Raw genomic sequence first — 13,449 nt, 5'->3', positions numbered from 1 at the left:
ATTATGCGAATGCTTAAAACTCACCGCTGTCGAGGCTGTTCTGGTTCTCCAGGTCTAGTCCTTGGACAGACGACGGCCTCCCGTCTTGCAGGTACTCTGAAACAGAATATTTTTTAATTAGTCGGTGGTAATAAATAAATAGTTGAATTGGTATATACAAATTTTGTTGGTATGAAAACTAACAGAGTGGGTTTGATATTGAAATAATAGGTTTTTAGATGTATTAGAGGTGGAGGATTATAATTAATAAGGGTAGTATGGTGGAAATAAATATTAGGTCAGCCAATAAGTATATTATCAGATTTTTGCACTGAAGCAATATCTTTAATGCAGTGAACATTATGACAGGTTAATTAGAATTATGCAACTACCCTTAAGATGACAAAAATTTATAGATTTTGGTTAACCTAAATATAAAAGAATATTTTTTAAAATTATTAAAAATTACAATATTCTCTTTTCTTTTGATGACTATAAGAGGGAAGTTTTAAAGTACTGTTTTACCATATTTTATAATATAGGGTAGTATGATGAAGATAAATAGGTGCACATAAATAAATTTTTTAATATCACATGAAATAATTTTTATTTTATTTTTTTAATTTAGTGACTGAGGAAGAGAAGCTTCGAGTCAGTATTTTACCAGATTTAATAGTTCAAAGCTTATGGTAATATTATATTTTTTTTTCACTGGCTATGAAACGTTTTTAAATTATTATTCTATCAAATTTGAGCATTTTCCTATTAATAGCTTAAAAGAAACAGACATTCGATACATAACGCAGGATTCAAGTCGTTATTATCCCGTACGCAAAAGCTGCGATTGCACTTTTCCGCATCGATGCGACTGGAGAGTGCAATTTAATTCCTCCTTTTTCACATGGAGCCCCATATTATTCGATGCATCGGTCGCTGCACTTTTCGCAACGTTCCACTCACGGGCAATTCCACTCTGCTGCTGCGATATGCATAAAAACAGCATGCAAGAACAGGCCCAACACGTTGAATTTTCCTCCATTCTCGATCTTCCCCTTCCGATAACGCGCCCCGCGATCATCCCTCGATTACCAAATCGCGAAACCATTTCAGCCCCCATCCGACACAATTACGCGATTATTTAATATCCTACGAACCCATCAGCAACAGCACAGACTCGAAAATCTCGTACACTCCAAGAATCTCTACATGGAAGTCGAACTCGATCAATTTCACCGATTCATACCCCAGTTTTTCGAGCCCCCAAATCCAGTGGCGTAATTCTAGCCAACACGGAGCCTAATAGGGGACCACATTGAAATTTCATGGGATTTCGGACGATCGAGCAGAACCAACTTAGATACACGGATGCCACGGTAAGCGTGCTCGACCCTTTCTGCTACACGGATGGGTATAATACGAGAAAGGGTGGAAAAGAGCCGCGACGGTCCCATGGGAGCCATACCCCGGTGATATTGGCTCCCATAGCCCATTCCTGCGCATAGGAGACCGAACCACCTTGGGCCAGCTGGTCGAGGAAAACTGGCCAAAATTCAAATTTCCCACCGGAGTATGCGCAACTTTAAGCGTAACTTGTACGAAACAACCACCGATACCGCCACCCCTTCCTCTCTGTATTCTCGATCGGCTACTTTTTATTACACGCGTATCGATCATGCTCCGAATCTTCCACACCATGAATTTTTGTTAATTGTAAATTGGAATCCTCGATGCAGCTGGACTCTGTAAGACAAAATAGCGACTGAATTTTGGGAAAAATCTCTCCAAACCTTTGAGATTTAAATATATTTCATACCAGTTAACGTTATGGTTATCTTAGAATTATTGGAATAGAGTTTGGAGACGTGTTTAGAAGAGATTGAGGAATATATTGTATTTGTGTGTTTTATGGAAAAGATGAAGGCATTGGATGGTTCAGTTGGAAGTGAATATTATAGCATATAAACTGATTAACTCGATTTTCGGAATTTTTTCAAATTTTGGCGGTGAGACATTTGATTGGTGCTTAAAGTTTTATATAGAAGGGCGCAGTTGCTTCTAAGGGTGAGTTTCATGGCCACCATTGTGGGTCCAAGAAAACGATTTAATTAGAAATTTCGTCGCCTATTTTATTTAATCACGAGTATAGTAATTATCCCCACCTTTCATAGTGTACGAATCAAGTAGAAATATTAAAATATGTCAGCCCCAGAAATGCCTCCTGAAGCATAGACCCCTGTCTATACCTCAAATTTGTAGCTAAAAATCCTGATTTAATTCTCTGGTCAGTACAGGAAGATCGTAGAATAATTTAGAGCGCAGAATAGTCATCGTCGGACCTAAATTATATACTTCTTGGTCTTGCAGAATTATTTAAGAACCGCGAGTATAATAGAAACGAATTCCGCACGGAATTCTCTTTCGTTCGTGTTTCCATCCAGCAGGCTGGTTTGTTCGAACGTTAATTGTTTATTCGAACGAAGGAATAATTCATTGATAAGGCGAACAAAGGAGAATTGCAGGAGCAAGTGGCCAAGAGAAGGTGCGCATTCAAGCTTGTGGAATTATCATCGCTCATAAGTCATGGCGGCGCGGAACGTTACAGCAACGCAGTTCGTGGTTTCAGAGAAGAGATAACTCGTATAAATAACCCGGAAGTCCGCGGTGTACAATAGTCTTTTTTTACGAGTATGACTTTTGGGAGTTCCAAGGCCGCGCTTGGGACGCTGTTGGTAATCAGTTTGTCGTTGCCACCGAAATATACTACGTGAATGGTCGGGCAGGAGAAAAAAAAAACATTTCACTTGCTGGAATTTTAGATTTCTCATTACGTTATAACGCGTTACGCTCGCTGATCCAGGCGGATTATTCGATCGAACGAGACTTTCTGATTTTCGATTGTTCGCGATGAAGAAAAGGATGATTTATTATTTAATTTTCGAAAATAGCTAATTTTTCAACCTAGTTTTAATTTTTTTTTTAATCACTGGCGGGCTTTTATTGTCCTTTTAGTATCCTGTTTTATCGATGTCGTTTAAAAAATTTAATTCCAGAGATTTCAATTGACCACGTTAGGGGAAAAAAGGATGATTTATATTTACTGCAATTGGTTTTTTAATTTCATTTTCAAGGGTAAACAAAAATTGTTCATTTTTAAGACCGACTTTAATTTTTTTTCATTAAAAACGGGATTTTATTTTGAAGATTGTTATATATATATATAAAATTTATTTTCAGTCTCTGCAGCCTAGAAAAGTGAACTTGGTTTTACAGATTTTGTTGATACACTCATCCCTACATCCATAACATATCGTACCCATACTTAACCTAATCCAGATACTAACTTAATTTTCGAATCGCCTAGAAGATTGTTTAATATTTTGGTTTTCTTCGGGAAGGAAGATTTTTCAAGAGATCTTTTTAAGTCGATATTCAACTAACTCAATCACAGCTAACTCAATCCTCCAAGAAAGTGTAACGCACCCCAAGTCGACGACCGAAATTATCGCACCCCTAAATCCCATGAACAACCGCCTTAAGTGACTACGAGTACCAAATCAACTCCATCGACCGTGCATCCCAACGTCCTTTCTAAACAATCTAAATCGACCAACTTCCATCTCGTTACTTTCAATTTTTCAACAAATTTCATCTTACAAAATGTAGCAAAAATTTCTCGCCAGATTTTCAATATCAATGTCTGAAAATTTTGAAAAAAAGATCTCCGATACCGTGTGTTAAAGAAAATACAACATTTTAAAAGTTTATAATACTTATCAAGAGGAACAGAGAATATTTAATCGATTTTAAAAAATATTTTGAAACAATTTTGAAATTTCTAAGAACTTGTTAACCTAACCTACATAATTACGTCACCAGTGACTTCTGAAAAATTCGAAAAATCCATCAAACTAGGCACTCCATAGAGACACAGCAATTTGTTATTCAGCAGAATGTTACTCACAGAATGTCGCTTATACAATAGAACAAAAAAATTCGCAGAATGCGAACGGTTACCGAAATTAATTCAAACAAAACCAGCATTAAAAGCACTGGCATTGTAACCTCAAATTTCCCTAATTTCCCGCATTTCCAAACCGCTTCTTTCATTCCATTAAATCGTCCAATGCCAAAAAGTTCGCTTTTTACTTCCCGACGCCCACCATTGGCCACACCTCGCGGTTCCCGAGAAGCAGGTAAAAATAATGGGTAAAAACGAGGATCCAAGTCTGTTGACACCGGAGGGATGGTTTTTCAGCCGCAAAAAGGGGCAACGTAAGCCGGGCCGACCCACATAGTTACGATTGTCTTTGCGCGAGCGCGTATAAATTTCGGCGGCGCTCGAAGCTGTTGGGAACCGGTTTTGGTTTTGTATTAGCATGTAACTCCGGCAGGAGTTGAAGTTGCGATGGCTTGTGGGTGGCTGGGCGAACGTAGGGAGGGTAATTACCTCCTTGGGGAGTCCCCCTCCGTGGCGTAGCCGGCAATAGCCCCAGCACGGGCACAGAGGCTTCCCACTGCTCCCAGTGGTCCCGCGGGAACGCGCCAGTGGCTCTCATCCCGCCGGTTCTCATTCGACCTAAATTGGATTTCGTGATCGCGCGCGCGCGCGCGCGCCGAATATTCTTTCGTCGCGGCGCGAGGCGCCTAAATTATTATGTAGCCGCAGCATCCGAAAGGTTCATAAGTTCAATTTCAAACGCGTTTCTCTGGGTCGCCTTTCGTTGATTATGGTCGCTTTCGATGACTTGTTTGAGACTCGTATCGAGCAGAATTGAATGTATACATCCAGTACAATACAATTTCGATGTTTCTAGAGTTTGAACCTGTGAACTACTCTAATTTCTTTTTTATATTTTAGAGCAATGTCCAATTTGACTTTTTATATTTAAAGTAATTTCACAGGTGTTGGTTTGTAATTTGTTTTAAAGAAAGGGAATTTTATCGAAGAAATAAGAAATTATAGTCTATGCATGGGGTATTTAAATTTTAAATACCCCAGTCTGTGAGGTATTTAAATTTAAGATAAATCTTAGGGATTTAAAACAGTGGTCATGATAATGATGATAGTGGTACAGTCATGGTGATACTAGAAATATAGAAGGTAACAGCTGCAGTAATAATAATGACATCACATCAACGAATGATAGCAATCCTAATATTGAAGATGACTGCAATGATCATAATGATGATAGTAATACCGAATATAAAAGCAATGGCGACGACGATGACACTAGAAGCAATGACAGTAGTAATAATGACAGTTATAGTTATGGTAGTTTCTCTCAAATTACTTTGATCAAACTTTTGAAACACTTGGGTTAATTAAGGTATGACCATTTGTCTCTCCCAATTATTTAAGAAATTACGTAACTTCCTAATTGGTACTTCCACTGAAATATATACTTTTCTCCTCTCTATCTGTAGTATACTCAATACTGATAAACACAGAGCTCATTATCGACAATTTGAAGAATGGAAAATTTCAGTCTTCTGTCGATCAAAAGCTGTTTCACCCCTTTGAATGAAGAAATGATTCATAAGTGCAAAGAATGTACTATTTCAAGTAAATCATTTTCAAGTAAAGATCTAAAGGACCCCTAAATCGAGATCTAAAGGATCTAAAGGATCTTAAGATCTACTGAGACAGTTAATCGTATCTGCTAAGAAAATTATATAAATTATTTAGGAAAGCTAATATCAACATAATCGTTCATCGAGTTTGTTTTCAACCGCATTCCCGACTTAATCCACAAGATGGAAACTACTGAAACGGCTGCACGAACCCGCGACCGCTATCTCGGTAATATAATTAAACAGATATAATAAATTAGAATTCACGATTAGAGGTACGGTTTATGATATCGCGAGACAGTTTCGTGCCTTTCATTCGAGCCTTGTCAGAGAGTTTAATTGCCCGGACGTCTCGTGACAGACATTAAATTCGAATTACTTAAGTCTGGTTAGCTCGTTTTATTAATCTTCGTCGAGAGCTATGATTATTCGAAACGAGATATTTTATTAATGACCCTGACTCGCTGATCCTGTGGGTGATTTCGAGTGTCTATTTTATAATCGAGCCATCGATCTCCGGATAATCGAAAGCAAATGGCCACGAATCGTGGAATTTCTGGACGATTATCGCTTCCTTTGTGAATCGGTCATAACACTTCGTAAATTTCATCGAGGAACGAGAGCTCGTGAATTTTTCTATAAAAAGTATCTTAAATTCGACACCGATGTGATCATTCGGTTTCCCAAGAATTAAATACCAATGATGCGTTGCAACATGAAATATTTGGGAACTAAAATTGACCAACTTGTTCACCGAATGATCTCCAAGTTCAAAAATTAAAATAAAGAATAATTTTTGGAGATCTTTCGTATGAAAATTTTTCTACATAGATCCACAAAGTTACGTCGATGAAAGTTTCCAAAGTCCCATTGTGAGAAAAATAGAATTTATATGGAGTGAGTCAGGAGTGTCTGGGTCAGAACGATGAGTGTGAGAAAGAAGAGTTCTTACTCTAAAGTGTTACAAGTGTGGGAGAAGAGTGTTTGGGCCGACTGCTTGAGATTACCGTATGAACGAAGAGTGCACGACCACCCAAAGTTTTAGAGGAAATGCCTGAATATCTTTTAAAAATAACTGCATCGAACCAGAAAGAAAAATTAGCACATTGCTGACGAACAACGAGATATCTATAAAACAGTTGGCTACCAGGTACGATTGCTATAATAATAAAATGCCCAGTCTGCAATGTACCAAGAAGAAAGAGTACAGGAACAGTCAGGATCATTATCAGTGCGTACATATCAATACTAACCACAGTGACATCGGTAATTACGATCAATCACGATCCAAAACTGGCAGCCAAAATTAGCCCAACCCCATTACGATCATTACCCAGCCCTCCGTCCAAGGTGTCGCTTCCTGCTCTCGCGATGATTCCACCAAAAACACGGATCTTGCAGCGGGCAATTCAATTAAGCCCTCCAGCCGTTCTACGGTTGATGCGATTTTAATTAACGCCACCGGTGACATCCTCACAATCCCGTGGAGGAAGACTGTTGGTCATTTTCCGGCCGATTGTAATTTTCCAACTCGTCCAATAAGAACCTTCTGCCACCATGGATCCGCCTATTTCTAAACCCTAGTCTCCAACGACACCGAGTTGCCCCAGGAACCGAACAACCTCCAAGTCTCCTCTACTCTTCTATAATAAATATTCCAATCAAGAAACGATCGACTAAGAGGAACAATCCGGACCAAACACCGAGTTACTCGAGAATCCGAACAGATACCATGAAATCTCCTTCATTTTTCACATAGTCGAATGAGGAAGCGGTGAAGTAAGAGGAACAAAAGCTCCTAGGTTACAGGTACCGGATGAAATCGCGGTATCCTCGAGAACAGGAGGCAGATTGACCGGGAATTCGTAGAAATCCGCCAATATCCTGGAGACACCCGGTACAGTGTCAACGGCACATGGCACTGTTAAGGGTAGGCCAGTTCCCTCGGGAACGGGGCAAACAATAGCAATAGGCTAGCCAGAGCCACCCTTCGGCATCCTACGAGGATGTCCTGTGCCGGTGTCCTTCGACCTTCCTACCTTAACAGCGAGCAAGAGGGAGAAGGAGAGCGGAGGCTAGGCCACCGGAGGACGAAGGAGAGAAGAAGAGAAAGTATACCTTAGGGAAAAGTTTAATTTCTTTCTGAGAAAGATGGCTGTTCCTTGTACTTCGCCACCGCACAAGGATCGCCTGTTTTCGCTGTCTGTGTGCAGCGAGACGGCCTCTGTGTGTATATTAGGGGAGACGAGTGCGCGTGTGCGTGTGTGTAGGTGTCTATATAGATATAGATACCGGTGGCTTCCGTAGGAATTAATTTGGCCGGATGTCCCTGCTGGGACGTCTCCGTAGACCCGAACCGTTTCTTTCCCTCCTTGCGTCAAAAATGAACGGATCAAGGTGATCCTTACCAAGGTGGAAGCTTGGGCGCCAGGTGAGCTCTGGAACCGGTCGATTTGAGGCTAGAGGAGGATTTCTCAACGCGTTTCCTTTTGATCGTGGTACGGTGAGCGTAGCACTGCGCGAGACGTGTCTTCTGGAGTGTCACAGGGTACAATGAAGTAGGAAGAATCGCAAGAATTCTATTTTGCGCGGGTGAAGATGGCTCTCAGACTCTCGATGAAGTGCGGCTCGTTTAACGCGAAGAGTTAAAAATCCTCGAGGAATTGTTTCGGGTCTAGAACTGGTCGATTTGGGGATCACGAAGGATTTCTCGACGTGTTTCGTTTTTGTGGTGACAGGAAAAGTATAGTACTGCGGGAGACACGTATGTGGGGTAAGAAACCTAACCAAACTGGAATAATTCTATTCGACAGATACGAAGATAGGCTTTTCTGTGTCTCCACGGTCTCAAAATTAAAGAGCTTCTCAGAAGTGGAGCTTATTTAATGCGAAAAGCTAAAAATCCACTAGAAATTGTTTCAAACGAGAGTGCTGATAAATATTCAGCCCCAACATCGAACCCCGAAAGTTTCATCTTCAAATTCCTCCGGCTGTATCAAATCTTTCACGGTTTTCCACAAGTTCCAGGGAACCTATCTAGGTTCCAAGCAAGGGAAACTTATTTCAAGTAATACTTGAAACTTTCGCTAAGAGTCTGGCCGAGACCACCCTGTACCATCCTTAAATAAAACACAAAACCGTATACCTCGCTCGAATTTGCTCAAATTTTCTGACAATCGTCGAACTTTCGGATCAATCCTCGAAAAAATGTGTCGACAGGCGTGTGAGGTAAGAGTATTTGGGAAAAAAGGATGTTCGATGAATCGTTGAGGAATTAGGAATGGTCGAACATGTTGCGGGTATCGATCGAGGTCATAGTTCACGAGGCGAGATGAACCATAAAGCGGCGCACACACCTGCGTATCGTAAACATGACGTCGCGACGCTATAAGCTCGGCCCTGATCCACCCTTGCGTTGGCCTGACGTAGCCAATTAGTCGAGGAATTAGCGTGACTGCGATCTAGAAATTATTGCGCCGACCGGTGCCTTCCGACGTGCGCTCGACCATCGAAAGGGTGCACTGCAGGGTGCACTGTAGGGCGCACTGTAGGGTGCTCTGTAGGGTGGTGCGCGCGCCCTCACCCCGGTCACCCCTTCCGCCGCAGCGTAGGGTGCGCTGTGCTAGGGTGATTTTTCGCGAAATCGAATTGCACCGTGGATTCAATAACACTACGAACGTTTCCTGTTTGTTTAAAGCAAACAAACCCAACAGTGGCGAAATTTGTGTAATTGACTGGGTGATCATTTGGCTACGCGTGTTCTGTCAAATTACGATCTTCGAAGTGGATATAAATTACTATCAGGGGGCTCGATCGGGTATATTAGGTATTTTATAAATAAAATTAAGTTCTCGATAATAAATTTTGGAAAATCCAGTAGCCTTATTGGTTTATACGATGTTAGTCACGTTGGATATTATCCTAGGTCGAGGGTTCTTGATCTTTCTCATCCATAACCCTCTTCTGCCCCAGAAAATTTTTCTTAATTTTAAATAATAATTATTGGGACACAAGCAAATTTGCAAGCTAATGATAGATGTGCCAGTTCATTCCTGCATGAAGAATTAGGCCTGGACTGAATAATTCATGTCTTACATCAAAATACCTTCCATAATTATCTCTTCTTATTAATATTTTACAATGTGACGGATAAATATCACAGCTTGGCGTATTAATCTGCAGAAAATTTGAAGAAATGTAATATTGACATATGCTATTACAGCGTTATAGACTAGACTCTGTCAAAAGAAATTCTTCAGCCTTCTTAATCGTTATCGTATGGAGAGTAATACGATGAAAAGACTCGAAAGACTCCTATCCAGCATGCAGCTCACTCGAAGTAGTGTTACAGCCCAAGGAGAGAAAGATTAGCATAAAGTTAGTACAGCACCTGATACGTATATGTTCACGCGAAAGTTATGTTGGTGCTGGCCCTCCAGTCCCAAGGTACCCTGTTCTAGCTTCGTCACATTTCGATATCAGCTTAATACCGTATTCCGGAACGTCATCGACACCAGAACGCAATTTCTTAGTCTCCACCTCTAACGTGCTTCATGAACATCACTCGAAACTAGGAAATCAAGCCGTGACACAGAAGTTACAATCCCCAAATAATTCCTACTCTTTCGGCTCCCCTAAATTTATGGAAATTAAACCCATAATGCGAGAAAGTACAAACACCAGTGTAGGTGTCAAGCACCCGTTCTTCCTTTCGAACACCTACGCGAATGGCTTAAAATTCGTCGATCAGACGCCGTGTTTTGAAATCCCATATATGTATGTACACTAGGCGTGTGTCATCCCAACTTGCGAAATTTAATGCCAAGCATAGGTGTTAATCGATACACCAAATTTACCGTAAGTATTATCGTCGTCGCCTCGAAATTTTCAATGCTGAGTAAGGTCTCCGTATACCAAAGTAGCCTTAAACTCGAAGATCAATAGATCAACAGGTCTTCGATCTGAGATCAGTGAAAGATTTATACCTGTATCCTGTAAAAAAATCCGCCATTTCGTGTGAAATCAAGGTTTCCAAATCGTATAAAGAATCACGCGAGCTTTGAATTCCAAAATCTAACAATGGAAAGCAACTTTCCAGCACTTGGCCGAAAATGTGACGAGCCAATCTGGAGAGAAAAAAGAAAACAGAGAATAAAGGCAAGAAGACAATTTCCATCCACCAATGGCTGACAAAACTCGCTGACTAGCTGGGAAGACGAGATCACCAAGCAAAAGATGAAACGATGAGATACGAGCGCGATCTAGGAGGAGGATCGTTAGTATGGCCTCGGGACACTGACTCGTGCTACCTTTATCTCCTCGAGTTACCAAGTTTTACCACGGAAACTAAAGCGTCTCGACAACGAGCACCGGTACCCTGGAGTTATTAGCGAGCCTCGGAAACTTCCTCGAGGCTTTCTCATTCGTTTACGCCACGAATAACAGGTGGTATTCCGTCTCCTTCTCTCGCCATTTTTCAAGAAATCGACTGAGTTCTATGGATTCTTAACCTGTTTATCCCTCACAACTAGTTTCATTCGTGAGAAGCTGCGTGGCCACTGATTACGATCCTATTTCGATGGATAGAATAGATAGTCACTTGGATGATCGATCCTGAAGATCCATTTCTATTATCCGCTGAGGTATTGGACATTAATGAAAAATTTCGGTTTTATTACTGTACTATTTTCTCTGATATTATTAAAACTACTTTTCGCAATTTAAATTCTACCAGTTATAATTGAAGATAACACAAGGAATCTTAGGGGTGTCAACAGTGAGTATCAGACATTCTCATTGGTTCCTATCGGTGAAGATTTTGACCTTCAAAAAACCTAAAGTGGCTTAATTGAAATAAATTAATCACATTTCTCCAGGCTGCTGTATAGCCTCCCAGCTTTAACCTAATCCATTTTTTGCCATTATTAGCACCTTCAGGTACTCCCAGTGCATGTATGATCGAGAAATTCGCATTAACAATGTTGTACAAGCAATATGACACAGGTAATAATAAGAAAATTCCAAGATTATATCAGTAAAATCGGATATTTACATTCATTGGAGATACGAGCCGTGGTGGCGCTAGTGAGTTAGACGTAAAATGGTCTTAAGGCTGCGCTAAAACGCTTACTCGTGAAATGGTCGAAACAACTGTGTAAGCATCCAACTACCATCAATCCTACAAGTCGAAACAAAATTAGCAAAACCAAGAAAAAAGGAAATCCGTGGAAGAAGCAACTGTTTTAGCCCCCTTTAACACGTCCAAAAGCGAATCCTTGATACCTCAGAACCGCGGCCGTTCTATCGGGTTGCAATTGCAATTGCAGCTGCGCGAGTTCACCATCGCGAGTACAATCGCATTAGATATGAACGGGGAACACCGGTGCCAGGGAGAGCGAGTTTATAATGATAGAACGGGAAGGTCTGGTCGCTCGAGACCGTATCATACTTTCACGGTATATACCGGCTAGCCGTTTCACACACGGTGTGCCGTGGCACACGCACCGAAACGCGAACGGGTATGGGGTTGCAGGGGGTGGGAGAGACAAAGTGCATTAGAAATCAGAGATCAAACAGTCAATTTAACTTTGATCCGCGTGCCAGGTGGAGTGAAAATATTCTACTCGCTGTTCGGTTCGCGTGTTCTTTGACTCCTGAGGTATTCGTTTAACATAATACTATAGCTCGTCCAAAATCATCGATGCCAGTGGAACTTTTGGTGGCAGAAGAAAGGTATTCTTCCGTATTCCCTCTATGTTTCTCTAAAAGTGTACAATAAATTGGAGAATAATTCACAGATATGGCGCGAGGTAATTTCATTCCACGTTATGAACTATTAATTCAAAGTTGACAGTTTGACAGAGAAGATGACTGAATTTTTTCAATGGTTGTTCAATTAATTGGTTCTTCGTTCAATTAATTAACAGAACATAATTAAGACTATCATTAATCTTCTGCTACATTAAAGATGAATAAATGAAAAAAATTTAATTTATCACAAATTTATTCGCGAATACCTTCACATCAAAACGACCATGTAATGTTAATGTATGCCACATAATCGTATAACTAGTAATAAAAGAATTAAGTAAGAAATTCTGGGGTCCAAAATGGCGGCCGGTGGTCCGGTCATTTGCAAAGAGAATCTGCTATCGGCCGACGTATAATCAGAGGTAATGTAACGAATTAGGTCGTAATAAATGTAACGAAATCCGTGGGAGCAGCAAAGGCGTGAAACAGAAATTGGTCCGAGATTTAAAAGGGAAAAGAAAGGAGTTGCGAGTTGCGGAACCAAGCGCGATGGGGAACCCGTAAAAAGGGAATATCAACGTTCGCCGCGCCGGTAAGGGCGTAATTACGAAAGCGAAATACGCGTCTGACGATGAAGAAAATAATTACGCCGGGATGCGGAGATTAAAAAACCATGCAATTTTTGCGCCAGGCATTTTTCCATGCTCGCGCGCGGAAAGCTGGTCGAATAACACGAGAGTTGATTTACAACAGGAGCCAGAATGTTTCTGGCCAACGCAGGCGTGTTTTACGCGCGATCATGTGTATTTATGGAAGATCGTTCGTTGCCAACGAATCTGCCAAGTCTCTCGCGCTGTTCCAGCGTACCGACATTTGATAAACCCTGATTGTTACCAAAGAACAATTTTTCTTTCGGATAGGAGCGTCTGAAGTCAATGATGAAACTAACTTCTGCTTAGAAGACGAAATTTTTGATTAAGGGAATCTATTGAATTGGGAAAAATTAATTTATCAGGGAAGACAGCTTTTGTTACAGGTGTTTAAGAGGAGTTGCATATGTAGATTTGTAGTGTGAAGATTTTTATTCGAGGTTTATGAATCTAGAAAACTTAGAAGAAGCGAGGGTTGCAAAGGGTGTCTCATTTAATT

The 13,449-nt window shown here is 40.7% G+C and overlaps 1 protein-coding gene across 1 annotated transcript in view; it reads right to left on the bottom strand.

Annotated features, from left to right (window-relative positions):
* The window catches only part of L (zinc finger protein Lobe), a 108,927-nt gene that overhangs the window by 70,392 nt on the left and 25,086 nt on the right, over positions 1-13,449 (bottom strand). Inside the window, exon 4 of the mRNA XM_017903847.1 lies at positions 25-96. Within this exon, the coding sequence (XP_017759336.1) occupies positions 25-96 (72 nt within the window). The remainder of the gene's footprint in view (positions 1-24; positions 97-13,449) is intronic.

This window comes from Eufriesea mexicana, unplaced genomic scaffold (assembly GCF_001483705.2).
Source record: "Eufriesea mexicana isolate 0111107269 unplaced genomic scaffold, ASM148370v2 scaffold2551, whole genome shotgun sequence".
Classification (NCBI taxonomy): Eukaryota; Metazoa; Arthropoda; class Insecta; order Hymenoptera; family Apidae; genus Eufriesea; species Eufriesea mexicana.
The sequence above is the reverse complement of the archived record's forward strand: the minus strand, read 5'-3'. Positions and strand labels throughout refer to the sequence as shown.